The sequence below is a fragment of the Gouania willdenowi genome, chromosome 12, assembly GCF_900634775.1.
Source record: "Gouania willdenowi chromosome 12, fGouWil2.1, whole genome shotgun sequence".
NCBI classification, from domain to species: domain Eukaryota; kingdom Metazoa; phylum Chordata; class Actinopteri; order Blenniiformes; family Gobiesocidae; genus Gouania; species Gouania willdenowi.
In genome coordinates, this window is record NC_041055.1 from 27321259 (window position 1) to 27340607 (window position 19349).

The following is a 19349-nucleotide window of genomic DNA, read 5'->3' on the forward strand; positions in this document are numbered from 1 at the left end:
GAAAACCGTCAGTTTACTTTCACACTGAGGAGGAAATGAAACCAAGACAAACGCTGATGTGTTGTTTTATTCTGTAAACCACATGAATAGAGTGAATTATCAAAAATAACACGACTAAACCTACAAAACTGTGCAGTTCAGCAGACAAAAGATAAAAGATATATACAACTTCTATTCATATCAATGTGTCATTTGAAAAAATTAAATGTGCATCAAACTGTTTGTCCTATATATTTATTAAAAAAAAAAAAAAAAAAAACACAAGTCACTTTTCAACCAAGCTGTTAACAGCACAGCTGGTTTCTCAAAGATGCTGTCAAATTGAAACTTTTTTTATTACAGAAAGTCATAGAAGAGGAAGAAACGATGAAGTGCAGGCAAGTGAGCCTGAAGTTTGTCACAGAATCTGCAGGACGGCTCAAAATAATAAAAATAATATTTCCTCCACACGTGTGCGTTAGAAGCGGAGGACGCTGTAGTTTGTGTCCTGTACCGAAGTGTAGATCGCATCCTCTGAAATCAAAACAAGCAGAAAGTTTAAAGAAGGTCCACATGTCCCACCCTGTGTCCTCCACTGTAGTTTAATTAAGAGCTTTTTAAAGCTATGTCTGAAAACTCACTTTATTTGCTCACTGGGTCATTCCATGTCATTTCACAAATGGCCCATGCACTTAGGTCAAAAAAAAGTTCTGAAATGTTTACCAATTGTTCCATGATTATTCAATAGGCATATTTTAGTTTGATCTGTTGAACAATTTTTGAGATATGGCCAATTTAGTGACAAAAACTAATAAACAATAAATGATTATAAGCTACAATGGCCTCGTGTAAAGGATTTTCAATATTGGCGAGTGGTGAAATAACCAAAAGTTTGGGTCCAAAAAAAAAAATGAAAATGAAGAAGTGGAAAAAAAAAAAACTGTTTCATATCCCAAGAAACAGTAATCTTTATACTAAAGTTAAAACAGAGATCAGATTCATGGGGATTTTAAGTGTGTCACCCAAGAGCCAATGCATATATGTGACTTATCATTATTGATGTGAACAGTCTATGTTCATAGCTCAAAGCTGATCAAATTACAGGGAGCTGAGTCATATGCAAAGTTATTTACTGAAGACCCAAACATGTTCCCCAACAAACCTTTTTTTTTTTCCAATTTTGAGGGGCTGGCATGTCCACCAGATAGCATATATAACAGTAGGTGGAACTGTATTATTATACCAAAATTCACTTTCCTATGTGGTATACTTCCTGATATATTGGAAGCTGAAAATGGAAAAACAAGGATCCACAAAAATTGACACGCACACATACAGTGGGGCAAAAAAGTATTTAGTCAGCCACCAATTGTGCAAGTTCTCCCACTTAAAATAATGACAGAGGTCTGTAATTTTCATCATAGGTACACTTCAACTGTGAGAGACAGAATGTGAAAAAAAAATTACAGACCTCTGTCATCATTTTAAGTGGGAGAACTTGCACAATGTGGCTGACTAAATACTTTTTTGCCCCACTGTGTGTGTATATATATATATATATATGGTAAAGAGCAGTCTTGTCAGTCATTATCAATAATAAAGAGCAAGTTAGAGTCCATAATCCACAGCAATAATCTACTGTATGTATGAAAAGCCAATGATGATATAATCTAAAAAACATTATAAGGCTGCTATTTTTTCATTTATATTTTCAAATCACTAATATGATAATGGATGGATGGACTGAAGTGGAACTATTGTTGATATAGAGAATGAAAATGACCCGACAAACCTCTATTGTGTGTTGGCTCTGGTAAGTGACCCCTCCTGTAAGTTCACAAAACAGATCAGATTTACTGTCGAGGCTTTAATAAAAACAGAAATCACTGCCAAGCTCTACTCAGGCTGGAGCTGATGGAGGCTCAGGTCCTGGTCTTGCTTATACCTGATGTCTGGAAGACGTAATAGAGGAGACCCTCCAGCAGGTGAGGGTCTCTGAGCTCCGTAGAAGTTCTCATACACAACAGCAACTGTTTGAGACGTGAACAGATAAAGTATAAAATATTTAGACTTCTTTCAACAACAATTTCCATTTAAATATTTGGTCATTTACACAATGATTCATGTTTTCTGTCATTTTTAACTTTCTCCCGTGGGGCGAATCAGACACTCTGAAGGGCCGGATTTGGCCCCCAGGCCTTGAGTTGGAGAGTTGGACACATTTGCTTTAAAGGCTTGGAAGAATTTTTTTTATCCCTATTAACAACGATACAGTAGATCCAAATGTATGGACAACAGTGTTGGGTAAGTTACTTGTAATATATTTATATTACAAGTTACTGAGATAAAAATGTAATATATTTGTATTACAATATTACTGTTTTTTAAAATGTAACTGAGTTACACTACTTTGAGTTACTTTTGGTCCAGAACACTAATTGTATCACACTGATAATGTTCTAATAACAAGTTTTGTTTCAAATACTTCTGCTGTTTCAGGAGCAGAAAGCTCTCTTTTTGTTCCCCATAAATTTTATTTAAACTATAATGATCATCTTTTTTTTCCTCAAATAATTGCAAACAGTGAGAAAACAAAGCAAATATGCACTTAAATTAAATATTCATGTAACTTGAGTTACTTTAATTGTAACTAGTGATATATTACCACTTTTCACTTTGTAATGAGTTACACTACTGAGTTATGTCAAAAAGGAATATATTACAAATATAACTAATTACTCCCAACACTGATGGGCAACCCCCATTTTCTCAGATAAAATTGTGATGAAAAGCGTAACCGATCTGACGAAACTTATTTGGGTAATTGAGGAAATTTCCAAAAGATTGGTCAATCACAAACTGATATGGACAAAGACAAGAAGAAGCTTTTGTTTTAAGATAACAGCCTGAAAAGTAGTGACACTAATGATATATAGATATTTTTTTACCATAAGTAATGCCCAATTTGAATTTTGTAAACATTATCTAATCCTAAACCACATTTCAAATTCAGCTCGTCAGATCATCCAGTCCCATCTGCAGAAAAAAAATGTTTTTTTTGAATTACTATATACATTGTAGATAAAATAAGATGGGGGATCCAATACTCAAATCTCAATTGTTTTTAAAAAGCTGGGTAATTCTAAGTATTGATCCCAGAGAATTCTGGCAAATTACATTTCAAATTTTGAAAAAATTTGTTGCAGAGTCAAATAATTTTCACAGCTTGCTTAATATTCTGGATTTTGTTTGAATTTGTGCTTTTTTCCTTCACAAAAATGTGGAATTTTTCTGGTCTGGCCCACTTGAGGTTGAACTGGGTCGTTTATGGCCCTTGAACTAAAATGAGATTAACACTCCTGCCCTAAACTCTAAACCCTAAACCCTAATCCCTCGACCTATCCGGATAAAACTGGGTGGGGTAATTTTTGAAATTTCATAAATATCGGTCAATCATTAACCGAAATATGAATTTTTGAAATTTCAAAATCTGATTTTTCAAATTGATCCAGAATCGGTGTGTTGATCTGGATTTCCTCCAAAATGTAATGGAATATTACAGGGCATACGGTTTATCTTTGGTTACAATATGGATGTAATCGAAGAACTTAACAAATAAATAAATAAATAAAGTGGAGAACAGATGGTGAAGGTAAAAAGTATCTGTTATACTGATACCTGGTGGTTTGTCGCCTGTCCGTTTGAGGTTTACAAAGTGATCAACGTCTGACTCTATGTTGCATTGTTCCAATGACCTCCTCACTTCCTCATAAAGCTACACACACACACGCACACGCACACACACACACATTAAAACAGGTATTGGGTGGCAAATTGTGTCCATTATGCTGGTTTGAAAACCTAAACCCATTAGCCTAATACTTAAAAGTCTGCTATGACCAAATACGAATAGAAGTAGGGCTTAATAGTTTACATCATCACTGGTCACACATTGCTGGGACAACTGGTTCAGGTGGGTCCACACTGTGTTCCTCAGGAAGTTAATCCGCTCCACTGACTGTCTCTCAAACAGCTGTGTGGAAATAATGAAATAAAAACACTCGGAGCATCTTCAGTGTGATGTTGAACAGGTTGGATTCCACATGTGTTCACTGTACCTCACAGGCATTGATGTGTTCCTTTATCCAATCATCTCTGATCTTAGCCAGCGCGGTCACATTCTGCTGGTACAACCTGTCTGCCAATGAAACACAACTGTATACATTCCAAAATCCAGTAACCTACTGCCAAAAAATGATAAAACAAAAATGACACTAATTAAAATGGTACTTATGCTACAGTGCAGATAATATATGATCATTAAGTGCTGTTTAAAAATCTGACTAATTATATATATCGACTTGTGTGTTTGTGGTAGTGTCAAGCTTTATCCCTAAACCTTTATACCCAATCCTTACATCCTAATCTCTACACCCTAATCCCTAACATGTTATCCATAAACCCTCACCCTACTGCCTTATCCCTAATCCCTACACCCTAAACCCTTATCCTTAAACTTTCTCCCAAATCCTTACACCCTAATCCCTAACATGTTGTCCCTAAACCCTACACCCTTATTCCTAAATCCTTATTCCTGCACCCTAATCACTACAAACTACTCCCTACACCCTAAACCCTTATACCTACACACTATACCCTTATCTGGACTCTACTCCCTTATCCCTAAACCCTACACCCTAAACCCTACTCCCTTATCCCTAAACCCTACACCCTAAATCCTTATCCCTAACCCTTACAGTTAAGGTTTACCCTTAACCCTAATGGACAATTTTTATGGGTTTCTTGTGTTTGAGTTGGGATGCCATGGTGAGAGCTTGCATGTGCTCCCTGGCTCTCCTAAGAAATCTAAATCTAATTAAAATGTCTCAAAATCTGTTGTTGAAGGTTTTTATTTATTTATTCCCACTGAAAAATATATTTCTGGAGTCAAATATAGGCATATTTATTTTTTCACCTGTGTTTATTTTTGGTCTTTTTTTTCCTTTCCAAAAAAGGTTGTACTGTAATATTATCACAGGCATGTTTGGTGATCTTTCACTGAAGTGAGTGATAACGTAAATGAATAAGTGTGCATACCTGATTCTTCTGCGTTTAGTTTTGCCTGCTGAGCTTTAGAGATGAGCTGAAAAACAACACACAGTGAAAATGTGATTCCATGGAATTAAAGATCAGGAGAAACTGGTCCATGCTTTTATCTCCAGCAGACTGGACTATTGTAATGGTCTTCTGACAGGAATCTCCTAAAAGAGCATCAAACATCTACAGCTGGTTCAGAACGTTCATCAATGTTTGTTGATGAGTTGAAATGTTTTTACTGATGATTTTAAATGTTTTTTTTTAACGTTCTTATAGATTTTAAGCTGTTGAACGTTTCTGTTGCACTTTTTGATGATGTAAAGCACATTTAGTTGCCTTGTGTATGAAATGATCTATACAAATAAATTTGCCTTGCCTAAATAGGTTGTTTTTTTTAGAAGTAGCAATTTGCAAATTGATGTTTTATACAATATTCAACATTTTGCCAATGAAGCCCCGTAAAATTAAATTACAATTTTCAATTTTTCCCCAGTTGTTTTCAATGAATTCATACAATTTATTTTGAAAATTCAAATGCAATTTTATGCGGTAAAAAAATAATTAACATGAGTACCTTAGTGTATCAGAGAAACTTAAAGCTGCCTATTTTCAATAATAACAAATCATTTAATTAAATCCAAAGTAGTAACGGGGGGATGAATCCAAATGTATTTTCTTAACTATGTAAACTATAATAAAAAAATATTTAAATTCATACGCAGGTGCAAAATGTAGGTTGATGACTTAAGAGCGTTTTTAACCAGTTTTTTTTTTTTCCAAAAGCAAATGAAGTTTTGTGAGGAGAAAGAGCTAGACGCTGCTACTCTACCTTCTCCGTTTGCTTTGGGTTGCTGGTGCCTCGGTTCATGTTCTGGTCCGCTTCTTCTTTGTCTCGACATTTCTGCTCATACGTCTTCTTTGACTGAGGAATAATATGTCAGTTAGTGACAGAGAGGTTAGCATTAGCGATAAAACCCCACACCTATTATATAAAACGGCTAAAAAAAAATGAGAAAATACCAAAAAGGGCTGCAAGATCCTAGAGGGACTGCTAACGGCTAAATGCTAACGGCTAAAGGCCTTCTCATTGCACATGTAGAGTACAGATGCTTTCAGCTGAAATTGATTAAAATTAATAATTGTTATTATCGACACATGCACTACTTCTTTTGAGCATGAATATTACATGATCACCATCACTTCCCAAAAAAGTATAACTTCCTTCAACAAAGAGGAAGAACAGAGACAGGAAATGGAGGGATTTTTTTATCACAGCAGCCAAATAGTGGTGCATTTTTAGTTTTTTTTGCTTCTGAAATATGAATTCTTTGGTCCTGTCTTGTTTTCTACTTACATCCATTGCCTTCTTGAACAGCAAAGACTTTTGTTTTTGTAGTCCATCCATGTGTTGTTCCATCTGAAATCATATCGTCTCATTTGGTCATTGGAGAAAGAAAGAAACATGGTGCTACAGATGTCTCATTATATCCCCCAAACCTTTTTCCTGGCTTCTCTCTGTTTTTCCCTGAACTCTTCCAGTTTCTTGGCCTCCTCTCTCATGTTGTGAGCCAGTTGGAGATGTGACAGACTCACTTGTTCTGTCTCTGAGGAAAGTATATAAAACAAATGTGAGAGGAAGGATAAAAAAACAAACAAAAAAGTGTAGGTAAAAGAAAGCAAACTGTTGTGAACTTACGTAATTTGAACACATCCAAAGACCGTTTTAGTGTGCTTCCAAAGTAATAAAGAAAAGGACAATAAATGCACAAAAATCTGAATGAACTGAAGGTTTTCCACCCTTTACTGTGAAGATCGTATAAAAATCACACATCAAAGAAACTTGACACAAGCAGTGCCTTTAAACAAGATTTAGCTGCTGGTTTTTCCTTTCTTTCATTCTGCATTTTGTGAATTCCAATTCTACAGAGAAACAGCTGCAACACATCTGCTAAACAAAAAACAATATACTGTAACTGTAGTTTCTCACTTCATCTCATTGTGTCCGCACACCTTCTTGGACAAACCGAGAAGCTCCTTTGCATATCTTTCTTCGACTGATGCTCTAAAAGTAAGAAAAAGTAAAGAAATGCACAGGTTGGACGTCACATATTAGCATTTATAAACAATCAGACACTAAGGCTGTGTTCGAAATGTCATACTAGCATACTACTCATACTACATCTGACGTCAAAATTAGTATGTAGTGCATTCACATTAGATAGTATGCAAAAATTGAGTATGCGTGAAATACTTTGATATATCAGAACCTTTTTAAAGTATGCACGGTGGGCACACGAGTCATACTCAACCGCCTCATGAGCAGAATGTCAAATCATCCTGGAACCGGCTTCAAGCTGAATATCAACAATCCCCTTTTTCATAACAAAAGCATCTCTTCTTGTCTTCAAATACTTTTTTTTTAGCCTTTTGTAAATATAGGGCTCTTGTTTTGAAGTTAACCAGAAGTTTTGTCAGTAGCACAATGGAGGGTCTACGAAAATCTCCGAAATGTCGGCATGAAATGTGCATACGTGAGTTTTATGGATCAAATGACCATGTGTTGATGTTCTACTTGTTCACTTTCTCACTTGAAATGTTTTCAGAGCTTTCAAAGGTGGAGAATCAACGGAGATATTTAGCCTCAGTGTGATTCAGGTTTTTTGTCATTATAGGTTTGAAATGCATCTTGGGAAACTTGGACGTATACTTCAGTGAGAACGGTGATCATCCTAATCATACTTATAGTAGTGCTGTCAAGAGATTAAAAAAAAAAAAATGCTCTGTAATCAATTAATCTAATCAATCTCTTTTTTAATCACATTTTAAAATAGCTCAACTTGAGTGATTTTCATTTAAATCACATTATTGTGGCAGATCAAAACATTAATATATAACAAAGTAGCTTTTTAAAGTCATTTATTATTTTTAACAGACTAGTCCCAAGGGCTACCTGTCATATTGCTGTGTACTTTTGTCAATTTCAAAATAATAGAAAATACTAATGAAATACGTCATACAGTATGTATTGCTATAAGTTAGCACATCATAAACAGTAAGAACACTTTTCTTATTGCTTTTTCTCTCCTTTGAAAAATAATAATTATGCAGTGAGTTTGTTCATTTGTCAGTCACGTCACGCTCTTAGCATGTAGAAGCTAGCACTGTTCGAGTGTCCGTGCTAGCTGCTACATGTTTAGCACTGAGGTGGTAGCAAGGGCTAGAAAAGCTCCGGTGATCAGCAAACTTAACACAAACAAAGCTGAACAGCTCAGCAGTCTCTCGTCTTGTTAGTGTAGTCTGTGCACCAGTATTATGGGTATACCGGGAACTCTTAAAATAAGTGATTAACACGTTAATTTTTTTGTCCTGTAATTAAGTAATCACAATTAACGTGTTAAAGTGACAGCCCTAACTTATAGTATATAGTATGTACTCATTGAGTTTGTAGTGTATATACGGAGTGTGACATTTCAAACACAGTCTAGTTTTTATGTAACACTGTGGAAAAAACAGAATAAATGCTTGTTTTATAATGTTCATAGGCATGCCAGGAAACACAAAAGGACTTTTATCTGTGTGTACAAGTGCATTATGGGTTAATCATTAAATTGGGAAGGAGGAAGCAAAATCTGACCCTCTTATTGAATACAAAAGGACTAGTGATGCAGTTTTTATCTTCCTGGTTTGAAACAATTTAACTTCTGGTTGGTCTGATTTAAAATTCACAATTCACTTCTAGGTCTGTTAAAAAAATTTAAAAAACTGAAAAAGTTGAATAGTATCAACAACTATTCTTGGAAGTATGTGATAATTTGTGGTTTTAAAGCATTGAGTGATGTTTGTGAGACTTTTCTTTTTTTCAAACATTACTTTTAGATATAAAGCAATATTGTGTTAGATACTAAAAGTGTTTATTTTTTCTAATTATCGACATTCACTCCTCATGCAGTCGTTCAGCTGTTTCTTCAGCTTCGTAAAGAGTTGCTTAAGAGCTCTTAGAATCACACAAACTTTTTAAAGTTTTACATCACACACACACACGCACATGCACACACACACCATGACTCTTCAAATGTTGTCACCAGAAAGTCTACAGTTAAACCCCCAAACTTCAGTTTCCTTTTAATCTTGTTGTCTTTTTTGTCTGTCTGCTATTTAGTGTTTTTTTTTTTTTTGTAAAGCACTATCAGCTTTTATTTCTGATGCACAAAAACATCTGAAGAAGCCAAATCACTTCATTACATAATATTCTTCCTCTTGTGCCAGAATAAACCGACTCACTTATATTTTGCGATATTTTGCGCTCTGCATTTAATCTCTAAAATGTAATTTAATGATAATAAAATTGATACAGTAATAATCATTATTATAACAATAATGCAGGTTTATTCCCCTAGTTTTATGACCCAGGTATAGGTTAAAGGGCAGGTATAGCTTTTTGGGATCCATCCATAAAGGCAGAAAAATGATGGTCCATTGTTCTATGAATCTGTCATAACTGCATTTATTTATTTATCTAAATATCCACTGTTATCCAGGAAGTTTATTATTATTTTCTCCATAGTATATAGTCATCTTAAAGATGTACTGTAAATCCTTGTTTTAATCAGAAATTAAATGGGTTAAAAGTGACCAAAAATGGTGGAAAAAAAGGTGGTGAAATTGGATTTTAAAAACCACAGAAAATTGGTTAAAAGTAGCAAATTAGAGTGTCAATATTGGAACAATTATTAGTAACTTGTAAATTGTAAATGTGGTTAAATTGGCAAAAATAAGCATGAAATATGGTGAAAAGTGACAATAATGGGTCAATATATGCAACGTTTGGGGGAATAAGTGGTGGAAAGGGCTTATAAGTGCTGAAAATGTCTTGAAAGTTGAAAAAAGTGTGCAGAAAAATTTGATGGAAAAGTGGCAGAAATGGGAGTAATGTATCAAAAATGCATTAAAAGGAGTAAATATATGGCAAGAAAAAGTGGCAAGTTTGGTGTAGTGGCAGGAAAACGGGTAAAAAAAAAAAAAAAAAATGCAAAAATGGGCTCAAATTGTGCAGAAAATATTCTTAGTTTCTTGAAGGCATCTGCGACCCCCTCTCAGTGTCTTGCGACCTCCAAATGGGGTCCTGACCCCAAGGTTAAGAACCCCTGGGTGAATCAACAATTTGAGGTTATGTTTTATTTTGTAGGAACTTTCCTGCAGAGAAATACAAGTGACTTCTACCAAAACCAAAAGTTATACATCAATCAGCTGGTATCTGGTGGACCAATTCTGACTTCCATTTTTCTTTATAAATCCCTGTAGGGGGCGGGGACTAACCCGTTAAGGATTATAATCACCAGGATAAAGTCTGGATCTTATTATATCTTATTTAAGTCACTTAACCTTGTTCCATGATATGTATTGGTTAGGTAAAAATGTGTACATAATGGGTAAGTTGGCATATTGGTATAATTTCTAACAATATTGATTATTTTTGTTTTACTTGTTTGAATATTTCCCATTGATTGTGATCTAAATCAGTGAAAATAAGACACTTCACAATACATTCTTGCTTTTTCATAAAACACACGCCTAGTAGTAATTATGAATCCTATCATCATCATTACACTGTGGAATAATAATTATGCCGTCTTGGTTGCAACACACTTACTTAGTGCAGCAGAGATTGGTTAAAATCCTGCTGATGTCGGCTAAAGTAGAGCCGTCCTAAAGACACGTTGCATGACTGCGTCTGTGTGTATAAATAAAGGTATTACCTGGCTTTCATGAAATCCTCCACTTCTTTGCAGGTTCTCTTGCCTTCATTGAGATACTGAATGATTGCTTCATAACCTTTAGTGGAGGTCAACTCCAGGTTCTGAGAGAAAAAAAAAACAAATATTAACTTAGTGGATATCTATCATAAATGCATGCACAATAAATGTTCAACAAAGATTTGAAGCTATTATCAGCATGGCACTGTTTGTAAACCAGTGGTTCACAACCTTTTTTGGGTCGACTCGTGACCCCATTTTTTGTATCACAAATTTCTGACGACCCCAGAGTTTTTTATTTTCATACTGCATTTTATTTGAGAAAGTGAAAATATAGAGTACTTTTGTTTGAGATTGTGATAAAGAATATTTGTTTTCTTTTTTGCCTAATTTTTCATTTTCTTTTACTTTTTTCATTTTTTTTTTCATTATCATTTATAGGGAATAATCGTTTATTATTATTATTAATAATAATAATAATAATAATAATAACATCTAATCTTTTCTTTCTTTTTTCCATTATTATTCATAGAGAATAATAACTTAATAATAATAATAAAAAAACACAAATCTAATTTGAATCACTAATTTTTGATTAATTAGTTGACATCCCAGGTGACCCCCATTTTAATTCAAGGCGACCCCACATGGTGTCACGACCCCAAGGTTGAAAAACACTAGTGTAAACTAATGTAGGATGTTAGAGAAGTAACACCTATAATTAAGTCAAATACTATATAAATCAAGTTCACTAAATTTTACTAGTGGGATGAAATATAGGAATACGAAGTAAATAAATCTAATACGTTTGTTTGAGATTGTGGGGGTAAAGAATAATATTTTTTTCCCCATTTTTTCATTTTTTGTTGTCATTATTCATAGAAAATCACAATTTAATAATGAGGAAAACATATCAAGTTAATCAAATTTTACTTCAGTAATTAGATGAAATATATGAATACAGAGTAAATAATTCTAATGCATTTATTTAGGTTTTTTTTTTTTTTTTACACTTTTCAGGCTCCATCCCGCTACGAGGACGAGAAATAACTGACTACATTTAAATGGACAAAAAAAGGGAAAGTACATTTTTCTATGATGAAACAACAGCTGAAAGCATAACAGCTTTTGAATTGTGAAAAAAAAAGCCTAAATTAATAAATCATAAAGTAAAAAACGACCTCTTACCCAGAAGAAGTCTTTAAAATGAAGGTTTCTCATGTTGCGTGGACGCGCTCCTAAAGACACTGACGGTGGAGACGTTCCTGTCAGGTTATTTATCTGATAAGTGACGCATGCGCAGTCAGGTTCCACTCCAGTGAGCGGGCGCGTGCTGCCACCTGATTGCTAATGGATGGAGCTACAACAAGGTGAGTTAGCATACTTTTACTGTTTTCTAAAGTGTGGTTCAAGGATTATTAGTGGTCCTTTCGTGCTTCTTAAGGTTACATTTTACAAAAATGTTACTCAAAATTCATAATTGAAGTGTTTTTTTTCACTGTGACATCAACTAGTTTGGAAAAGTTTTATGTGTCATCAGGTAGCCTGTGAATTAGGAAGTCTGCCCCTGGTTAACGACTTAAAACAAAAAAACAAAACAAAAAACTAAACAATTTAAGGTTATTGGGTTCCAAATTATTTTCTGAAAAAGTTGAAAAAAAAAATGGACTATGATGAAGTGTAATATAATATCCAAACAATAATTGAAGTGATTTTCTAATCACTGTGTCTGGTAAAACTATTTTTACAATTATAGATATTAATTGAATTACTGGTTTGATATTTACGAAAAGCTCATTCTCGCCAGTAAAAAAAACCCCACAAAACCTAAGAAAAGTAAATGAAATGAAAGTAATGAAATTTTTTAGGTCATAAATATGAGATACTATCGTAATTATGAGATTCTATTAAAAAATAAAATAAACTAGCTAACGTAAAATAATAATGAATTTTTACTAAGTAAGAATTATAGTAGGTCATAATTATGAGATCTGATAATCATCCCATAATCATTATCTCATAAACATGATATATTTCAGAGTTATGACTTAATATCATGATATCTAATAATTATGACTTTAGATTTATTTATTATTTTACTTTACTTGTTTTTTTTTTTACTGGTAGCTTCTTTAGATATTAGCAAAAAAAAAAAATCAACATCAGATTATATAATTTTTTGCATCTAAAGTGTCCAACATACTACTTTTTTTTTTTTAATGTATTTATCAAGTTATTTTTCAGGGTCTTTTAAATTGATTATCTTTTTATTTAATTATATAATATTGTTCTGTTTATAAGGTTAAAATTCCTGTAACCCTAAATCAATGACTTTTTTCTATTTATCAAATTCCTAAACAAAATGCCTGCCACCCGTAACCCTATATGTTATAGAATATTTGATATCTGAATGAGATTGTGATTTGATCTCTTTTTTTCTAATAAGGAAACTAGATTCTTCCCCTTGGACAGTCACAGTTGGAAACAGCAAAGCATTTTGAATAAAGGTAATACAAAACTTTAGATTATTTTAGTAGATTATGAAGCACTATGGCCTCGCCCCAGACTGAGGCAACCTATCAGAGATGGTTTTAGTTAATGAACCCAGATGAACCCTTAGATCCTCTGGTACTTTACTTTTAGTTTTTAGCTCCTCCTTTATTTTTTTGGCTGAGCTACCGGACTCAAAACGCCACTCACTTTGTTCTTCTTGTTCTTCTTGTTGTGTACACTAGTTAAAATCTCTACTCCTCTGTTATTCGTGAGCGGATCGAGCTGATTTTTGATAGCTATAATCTATGGATGTGTACGCATCGACGCTCGTAGCCCGATTTTTAATTTGGGGCCCCAAAAGAAAAAAAGTCGATTTTTCATTTATTTGCGAGTCAAATATTACGACGGTTGGTGGTACCAAATCATTGGCACATACTAATATATACATGGGGCCCATTACTACATACGTGTCACGGGGGGCGCCAGGGGGACCCTCGGGGCTCCATTTTTCAAATGACTACTCCTGTATTAGTTCTCGTTAGATAGGAATGCAGTTTGGTATGAATACTTTATGAATGAATATGATGAGACGCTCGGAGCCTTTTTTTGAAATGGGGTCCGGAGGCCCATCCCTCATTTTTGGTAATTTCCAAATTTATGGGAACATAGTCGTGTGATATACCATTTCAAAGGTAATTCGACGTAGATTATGATTATTATATGCCTCACATAATTCTATTAGGGGCCCGGGGGCTCACCCTCCTTTTTTAGGCAATTTCCATTAAAGCCGTTTTCTCATTTATTTGTGAGTCAAATATTGCGATTAAGATGTAACGATGCACTCAACTCCAGATACGATTTGATTCACGATACTGGATTCACGATACGATTCTCTCACAATTTATTTTACAAAATAGGACTGTAGACAAATGATGACTGAAAAATATTCCTAGAAAATGCTGTACTATTTTCCTTTTATTTTTCATTGTCAAAAGAATCCCTTGATAAACTATTCAAAACAATGCAATTTAACTAAAAATAAATCTTGAATGAATAAAGGAATAATACAAATGAAGAAGAAGCCTATTAATTTAAATTCTGGTTCTATAGTAAACAATGCAAAACTGCATAATAGATCTTTTTGTTTTTAAAAGTGCAACTGAAAATGTATTTTGTGCCTTAATAATTGGACTTTTTAAAAAAAAAAAAACAGTCATTGCACTGTATTTACGTCAGATATTTGTTTGGACCAGCAGAGGGCACTGATAACCCAGTGGTCGGTTGGCATGCAGATATTCTTGCTGTGAAGAAGAGATGATATGCGCTAGCAGACAGAGCTAATAGAAAAACGAGACTTTTCCGGTAATTTCTAAATTTATTGGAACTTAGTACAACGTAGATTACCATTTTACATTGCACACTTTTATTTGTTTTACTCTGTAGAACCGAGTCATTTCACTGAATTCTCAGAAACGTGGTACGTGCTATTTAGTGCGAAGATGTTCCACAGGCCCGGCTGTAGTGAAATTATAAAATAGTTGTTTAAGATTGTGTTTTATTTTGAAAAAGCAAAATTGAAAAATTTGTTTTTTATTTTTATTTTTATCAATTATTTGACATTTCAGGCGATCCCACATGGGTTCCCGACCCCAAGGTTGAAAAACACTGCTCTAAACCTTTTATGATTTTTACCTTTTGTCAAAGTTTGTTGATAAAATCTTGCAAAGCACTTTGGACTACAATTGAGTCCGGGTTGAGTTCCAGCTTTTCCGAGAAGTTAAGTTTCCTCCTCCTCGTGTGTGTTGTAAGGTTATATGAGTCACACACTAGCCGTCTATTGTGTTTCTCTAAAGAAATTCCAGCTACCCAAATTTTTGTTTTTGTTATTGTTGAATATGAAATGAGGTGAGTTAGAGCAACTCCAAATAAGGCTCCAAACCTTCAGGTTGTGACAACAACAGACAACCTGTAAGATGGAAAACAAAACAAGGAAGTTAACAACTAACACTATTATTTGTTACAGCAGGCATAGATAGATCATAGATTGATAGATTCGTTTCTTTTTCCATGGACAAGTTTGAACATGTTTGGTCGGGAGGGGAATCACAGAAAAAAATGTAAAATGGCGGTGCACACAAGTTCACACGTGAGTTCCACGTAGCAGCTGTCCAACTCACTTCCCTCTGTTGTTGTGAGATCATGCATGCCTTGCTCCACTGACTGAATAAAAAAAGGTCTGTAAAAATTCCTAAAGAGGAAGAAATGTGTTGTTGCAAACAATAGTATCACATGTTAGCCACGACACAAATGTTATCGTCACTATCAGCTCATTATTGCAGAAAGAGTCCCTGCTGCTCCTTGTTCTACTGATCTGTACACGGAAAAATAAAAACAGCAATAATAAATCTTTATGGTAGGTTATGAAAGCAGTAGCTCATGTTTTTAGTTTGTTTTGACAACGTTTGTTTTTAAATTAAGAGTTAAGCTGCCGTTGGTAACCTGTAACTAAACTCAGTATGTCATGACAATTATTTATTCATATTTTGCAAAGAGAAATGTAAAAAAATTCTCATTTAAAATATCAATTTTGGAGTATGTTACATCTTAAATGATTTCATAAAAACTTTTATAAAATCATTCATTCAGTAAAATAAATTTAAATATATGTAAAGATATTTTTAACTGTTATTCTAATTTACTTCAGATTATAGAGCTCTTATCAATGGAACACTTGGCTTTACATGCTTGTGTGGAAGAGTATTTAATTGTGAGAGGGCTGATTTTTGATAATAAATAAATAAATAAAATATTAATAATAATTAGAAAAAATAATAATAATAATTTAAAAAAAACGGCAATCACAAATCTTTATGGCATCTTATGAAAGAAGTAGCTCATGTTTTAAGTTTGTTTTTATTAAAATGACTAAATGAATAAATAAATACAATAACTTATTTAATAAAAATTTAGAGCACTTTACAGAGGTCTTACCAATGGAACACACTTGGCTTTACATGCTTGTGCTTAAGTCTTTTATTGTGAAAGGGCTGATTTATAGTAATAAATAGATAAAATAAAATTATAACTATAAATAAAAAATAATTATAATAATAAAAACAGCAATAACAAATCTTTATGGCAGCTTATGAAAGTAGTAGCTCGTGTTTTAAGTTTGTTTTGACCACATTTGTTTTTAAATTACGTGTTAAGCTGCTGTAGTAACCTGTAACCTAACCTTCAGTATGTCATAGGACTTGTTATAGAGTAATGGAAATGAATGAATCAAAAAATTAAATTAAAAAAAAGTAGAATGTAAAAAAATGAATAAACAAATACAATAAAATACATGTAAACATTTTTAAAATGTTATTCTAATTTAATTTTGATTTTAGAGCACTTTACGGAGATTTAATCAATGGAACACACTTTACATGCTTGTGTTGAAGAGTATTTTATTGTGAGAGTAGGGCTGGGCAAAAGATTGATTTAATCGATTTATTGAATCTTTAGATAAAAATGATTTTTATTTTGAAAATTCAAGTTTAAAAAAAAAAACATATATATATATATATATATATATATATATATATATATATATATATATATATAATTTTTAATTTATTTTTCCCACCACAGTTTTTTCTGACTTTTCCACGTTCCGTCCTTGTGGGTTACCGTAGCGCGATGTGAGCTAGTCCCTTCTTTGTTTACATTTGTTTACCCTTTGAGTAGGCTATATGTGTGCCACAGGCATATTTAATTTTAGTTTTAGTTTTATTTGCACTATGCTGAGATGCCATGGGAAGAGTTTATTGTTATTTTAGTTGTACTGTTATATGTTATAAAATATGTAGTTATCTGTTAGTGATTTCTTAATCAGAAAATTTGAGCTATTGTGAAGTTGCTGTTGCACTTTTGCTTAAACCTGGGTTAAAGCTTGAAATAGATGAATGACAGAGCCTCATTTACTTTTGATTTTGGGATTGTTCTATGCATTTTAACTCTTGAGGACAATTACAGCCATAAAGTTGCACTCTTGACAATATATCTGATGTCTGCAGTCATTTTTAAGTGCATTGGAAAAAAAATCTAAAAATCGAATCGAAAGATTTGTGAGACTAAGAGGGCTGATTTATAATAATATATATAAAAAAAAATAATAATTACAAATACAAAAAAATAATTAAAAAAAATGGTCAAAACAGCAATAGAAAATATTTATGGCAGGTTATGAAAGCAGTGGCTAATGTCGAAAAAAAGCATAATGTAAAAAAAAAAAAATAAAGTATTTAATATAATAAATTAGAATATATGTAAACATATTTTTAAAATGAATTCTGATTATAAAGCACTTTACAGAGGTTCAATCATTGGAACACATTTGGCTTTACATGCTTGTGAAGGGACTGATTTCAAGTAAACCATAAACTTACAGTAAACAAAGTGAAATGTACGTCAAAGCACGTCAGAAGAGGAAGGACAGCCCAGACTGACGGGGAGATTCCTGTGACGCAACCAGCAGTATATAACCTCGCTATGCTATCATTAGGTCAAACCTGTTCTGTCTTGTCAAAGCAACAAATACAACACTTTATAAGCACGAAGCAGGAAGAGAGGCTCAACTTTCCCCTTCGTCCTGATACAATCCTAAGAAAATGGCCAGCAAAGGTGAGCATTAAAGAACATTTCTATGATATTCTTTGTGCTTTGGTTATGCCTTTGACTGGGATTATCATGTCTGATCCAAACTCTGGCATTTCCTCCTCAGAGCTAACTGTTGCCATTCATTGCTGCGGACATGATCTGCGACTGATCGGAGACGAGCTCTACTGGAGACGTAAACTCCTCGAGATGTTCATCAGGAACTACAAGACTTTGGCCAAAATCAAATGAGGAACATTTGAAGTTTTGCCAAGAGTTATAAGAGTTTCGACAACAAAAAAAGTGGGAATCAAAAGCAGAAGGATCTGGATTTATGGACGGTACGGCCATAACACCGGTGATTCAAACAGCAGTTCTCAACCTGCTGTTGCTGCTGCATGTGAACTGTCTCACTTCTTCTACATGCTTAGATGAAGTAGACGCACATATCGGGATGTTTTTGATCCATGGATCCACACTGGACTCAAGGACAACCTGGATGGTGTTTCTGTAGTTGGTTTATCACATGTTCATGACGTTTGCACATGTTATACTCTCAAAAAAGGCTGCGTTATGACCTAATGACTTGGAGAAAAAGTGTAAGGGTAAACGTCTTACGGTGTATTGGTGAAGACTATCGCTGTGTATACTACTGTTTAAGGAGTGATACTGTAGTGACGGTGAATACAAGTGTAAAGCACAATACATATATGTATGGATATATATATGTGTGTGTTACAGGTGACATAGTTCCTACTATATAAGATGAAACAAGACAATCTGGGCATGTTTTACCATTAAAAAAATCTGTTAAATGCAACTCTGAGTGGTAGTTTCATGTCATCTGTTGTCTAAACAGGTACTTAAGTATCAGTTTCTAAATGTCATTGACTTTTTCCAGATCAGTTCATGTAATAATTACAGCAAGTTCTTTTTGAATAATATGTTAAGGTTTCATTCATTCAGACAACTGTTTTTCAGGAAATTTACTTTGATCTCCTGACATGTTTCGACTGTCAACTGCCAGTTTCCTTGTCTTTCGCATTATGAAATATCAAAGCCATCATCTTATCACATGATGGCTGTCATTTTCAATCCAAAATTGTTAAGATGCTTAATCCTGCAATGTTTGAAAAATTAATTTTAGAAAATTCAACAAAATTTTATAAAAATGAGTCTAATTTCATAATTACATTTAAGTGAAGATCGTGCAGGGACAGATATGTCACTTATTGTTGGTGCAAACTAGGGCACAATAATATTGAAATTGTTTTTTACCATCTAAAAACTGTGGCCCACTGATCTAGTACATATTTGTTCTGAGCGAAAAATGACGTACGCCGCTTCTTTCCAATGTTGCATGTAGAAAGTTTAAAAAAAAAAAAA

General features: G+C 33.6%; 1 protein-coding gene and 1 long non-coding RNA gene across 2 annotated transcripts; one reads left to right on the top strand and one right to left on the bottom strand.

Moving 5' to 3' along the window:
* Nucleotides 1–212: 212 nt before the first annotated feature.
* Nucleotides 213–12073, bottom strand: pstpip2 (proline-serine-threonine phosphatase interacting protein 2). Its single transcript, XM_028462783.1, has 14 exons — nt 12018–12073; nt 10833–10933; nt 7064–7138; nt 6773–6807; nt 6574–6680; nt 6431–6493; nt 5906–5998; nt 5077–5122; nt 4098–4177; nt 3914–4012; nt 3658–3754; nt 1925–2009; nt 1772–1806; nt 213–513 (listed from the first exon to the last, which is right to left on the bottom strand). Exons 1-14 carry the CDS (start codon nt 12048–12050, stop codon nt 458–460), a joined length of 1005 nt encoding a protein of 334 aa, XP_028318584.1. The 5' UTR covers nt 12051–12073; the 3' UTR covers nt 213–457.
* A 5787-nt stretch (nt 12074–17860) lies between these two features.
* On the top strand, nt 17861–18783 carry LOC114473621 (uncharacterized). The gene is made up of 2 exons (XR_003675275.1): nt 17861–17990; nt 18091–18783. It is a non-coding gene; the product is annotated as an uncharacterized LOC114473621 (long non-coding RNA).
* The last annotated feature ends 566 nt before the right edge of the window (nt 18784–19349 follow it).

What these genes read in the sequence shown, in the direction of transcription:
- pstpip2 (XM_028462783.1), bottom strand. Translation starts at nt 12,050, where the DNA reads ATGAGAAACCTTCATTTTAAAGACTTCTTCTGG. An exon ending in ACTAAACGCAGAAGAATCAG is followed by an intron (nt 4,178 to 5,076) that starts GTATGCACACTT and finishes TTTCATTGGCAG; the next exon opens with ACAGGTTGTACCAGCAGAAT. An exon ending in AACACATCAATGCCTGTGAG is followed by an intron (nt 4,013 to 4,097) that starts GTACAGTGAACA and finishes ATTTCCACACAG; the next exon opens with CTGTTTGAGAGACAGTCAGT.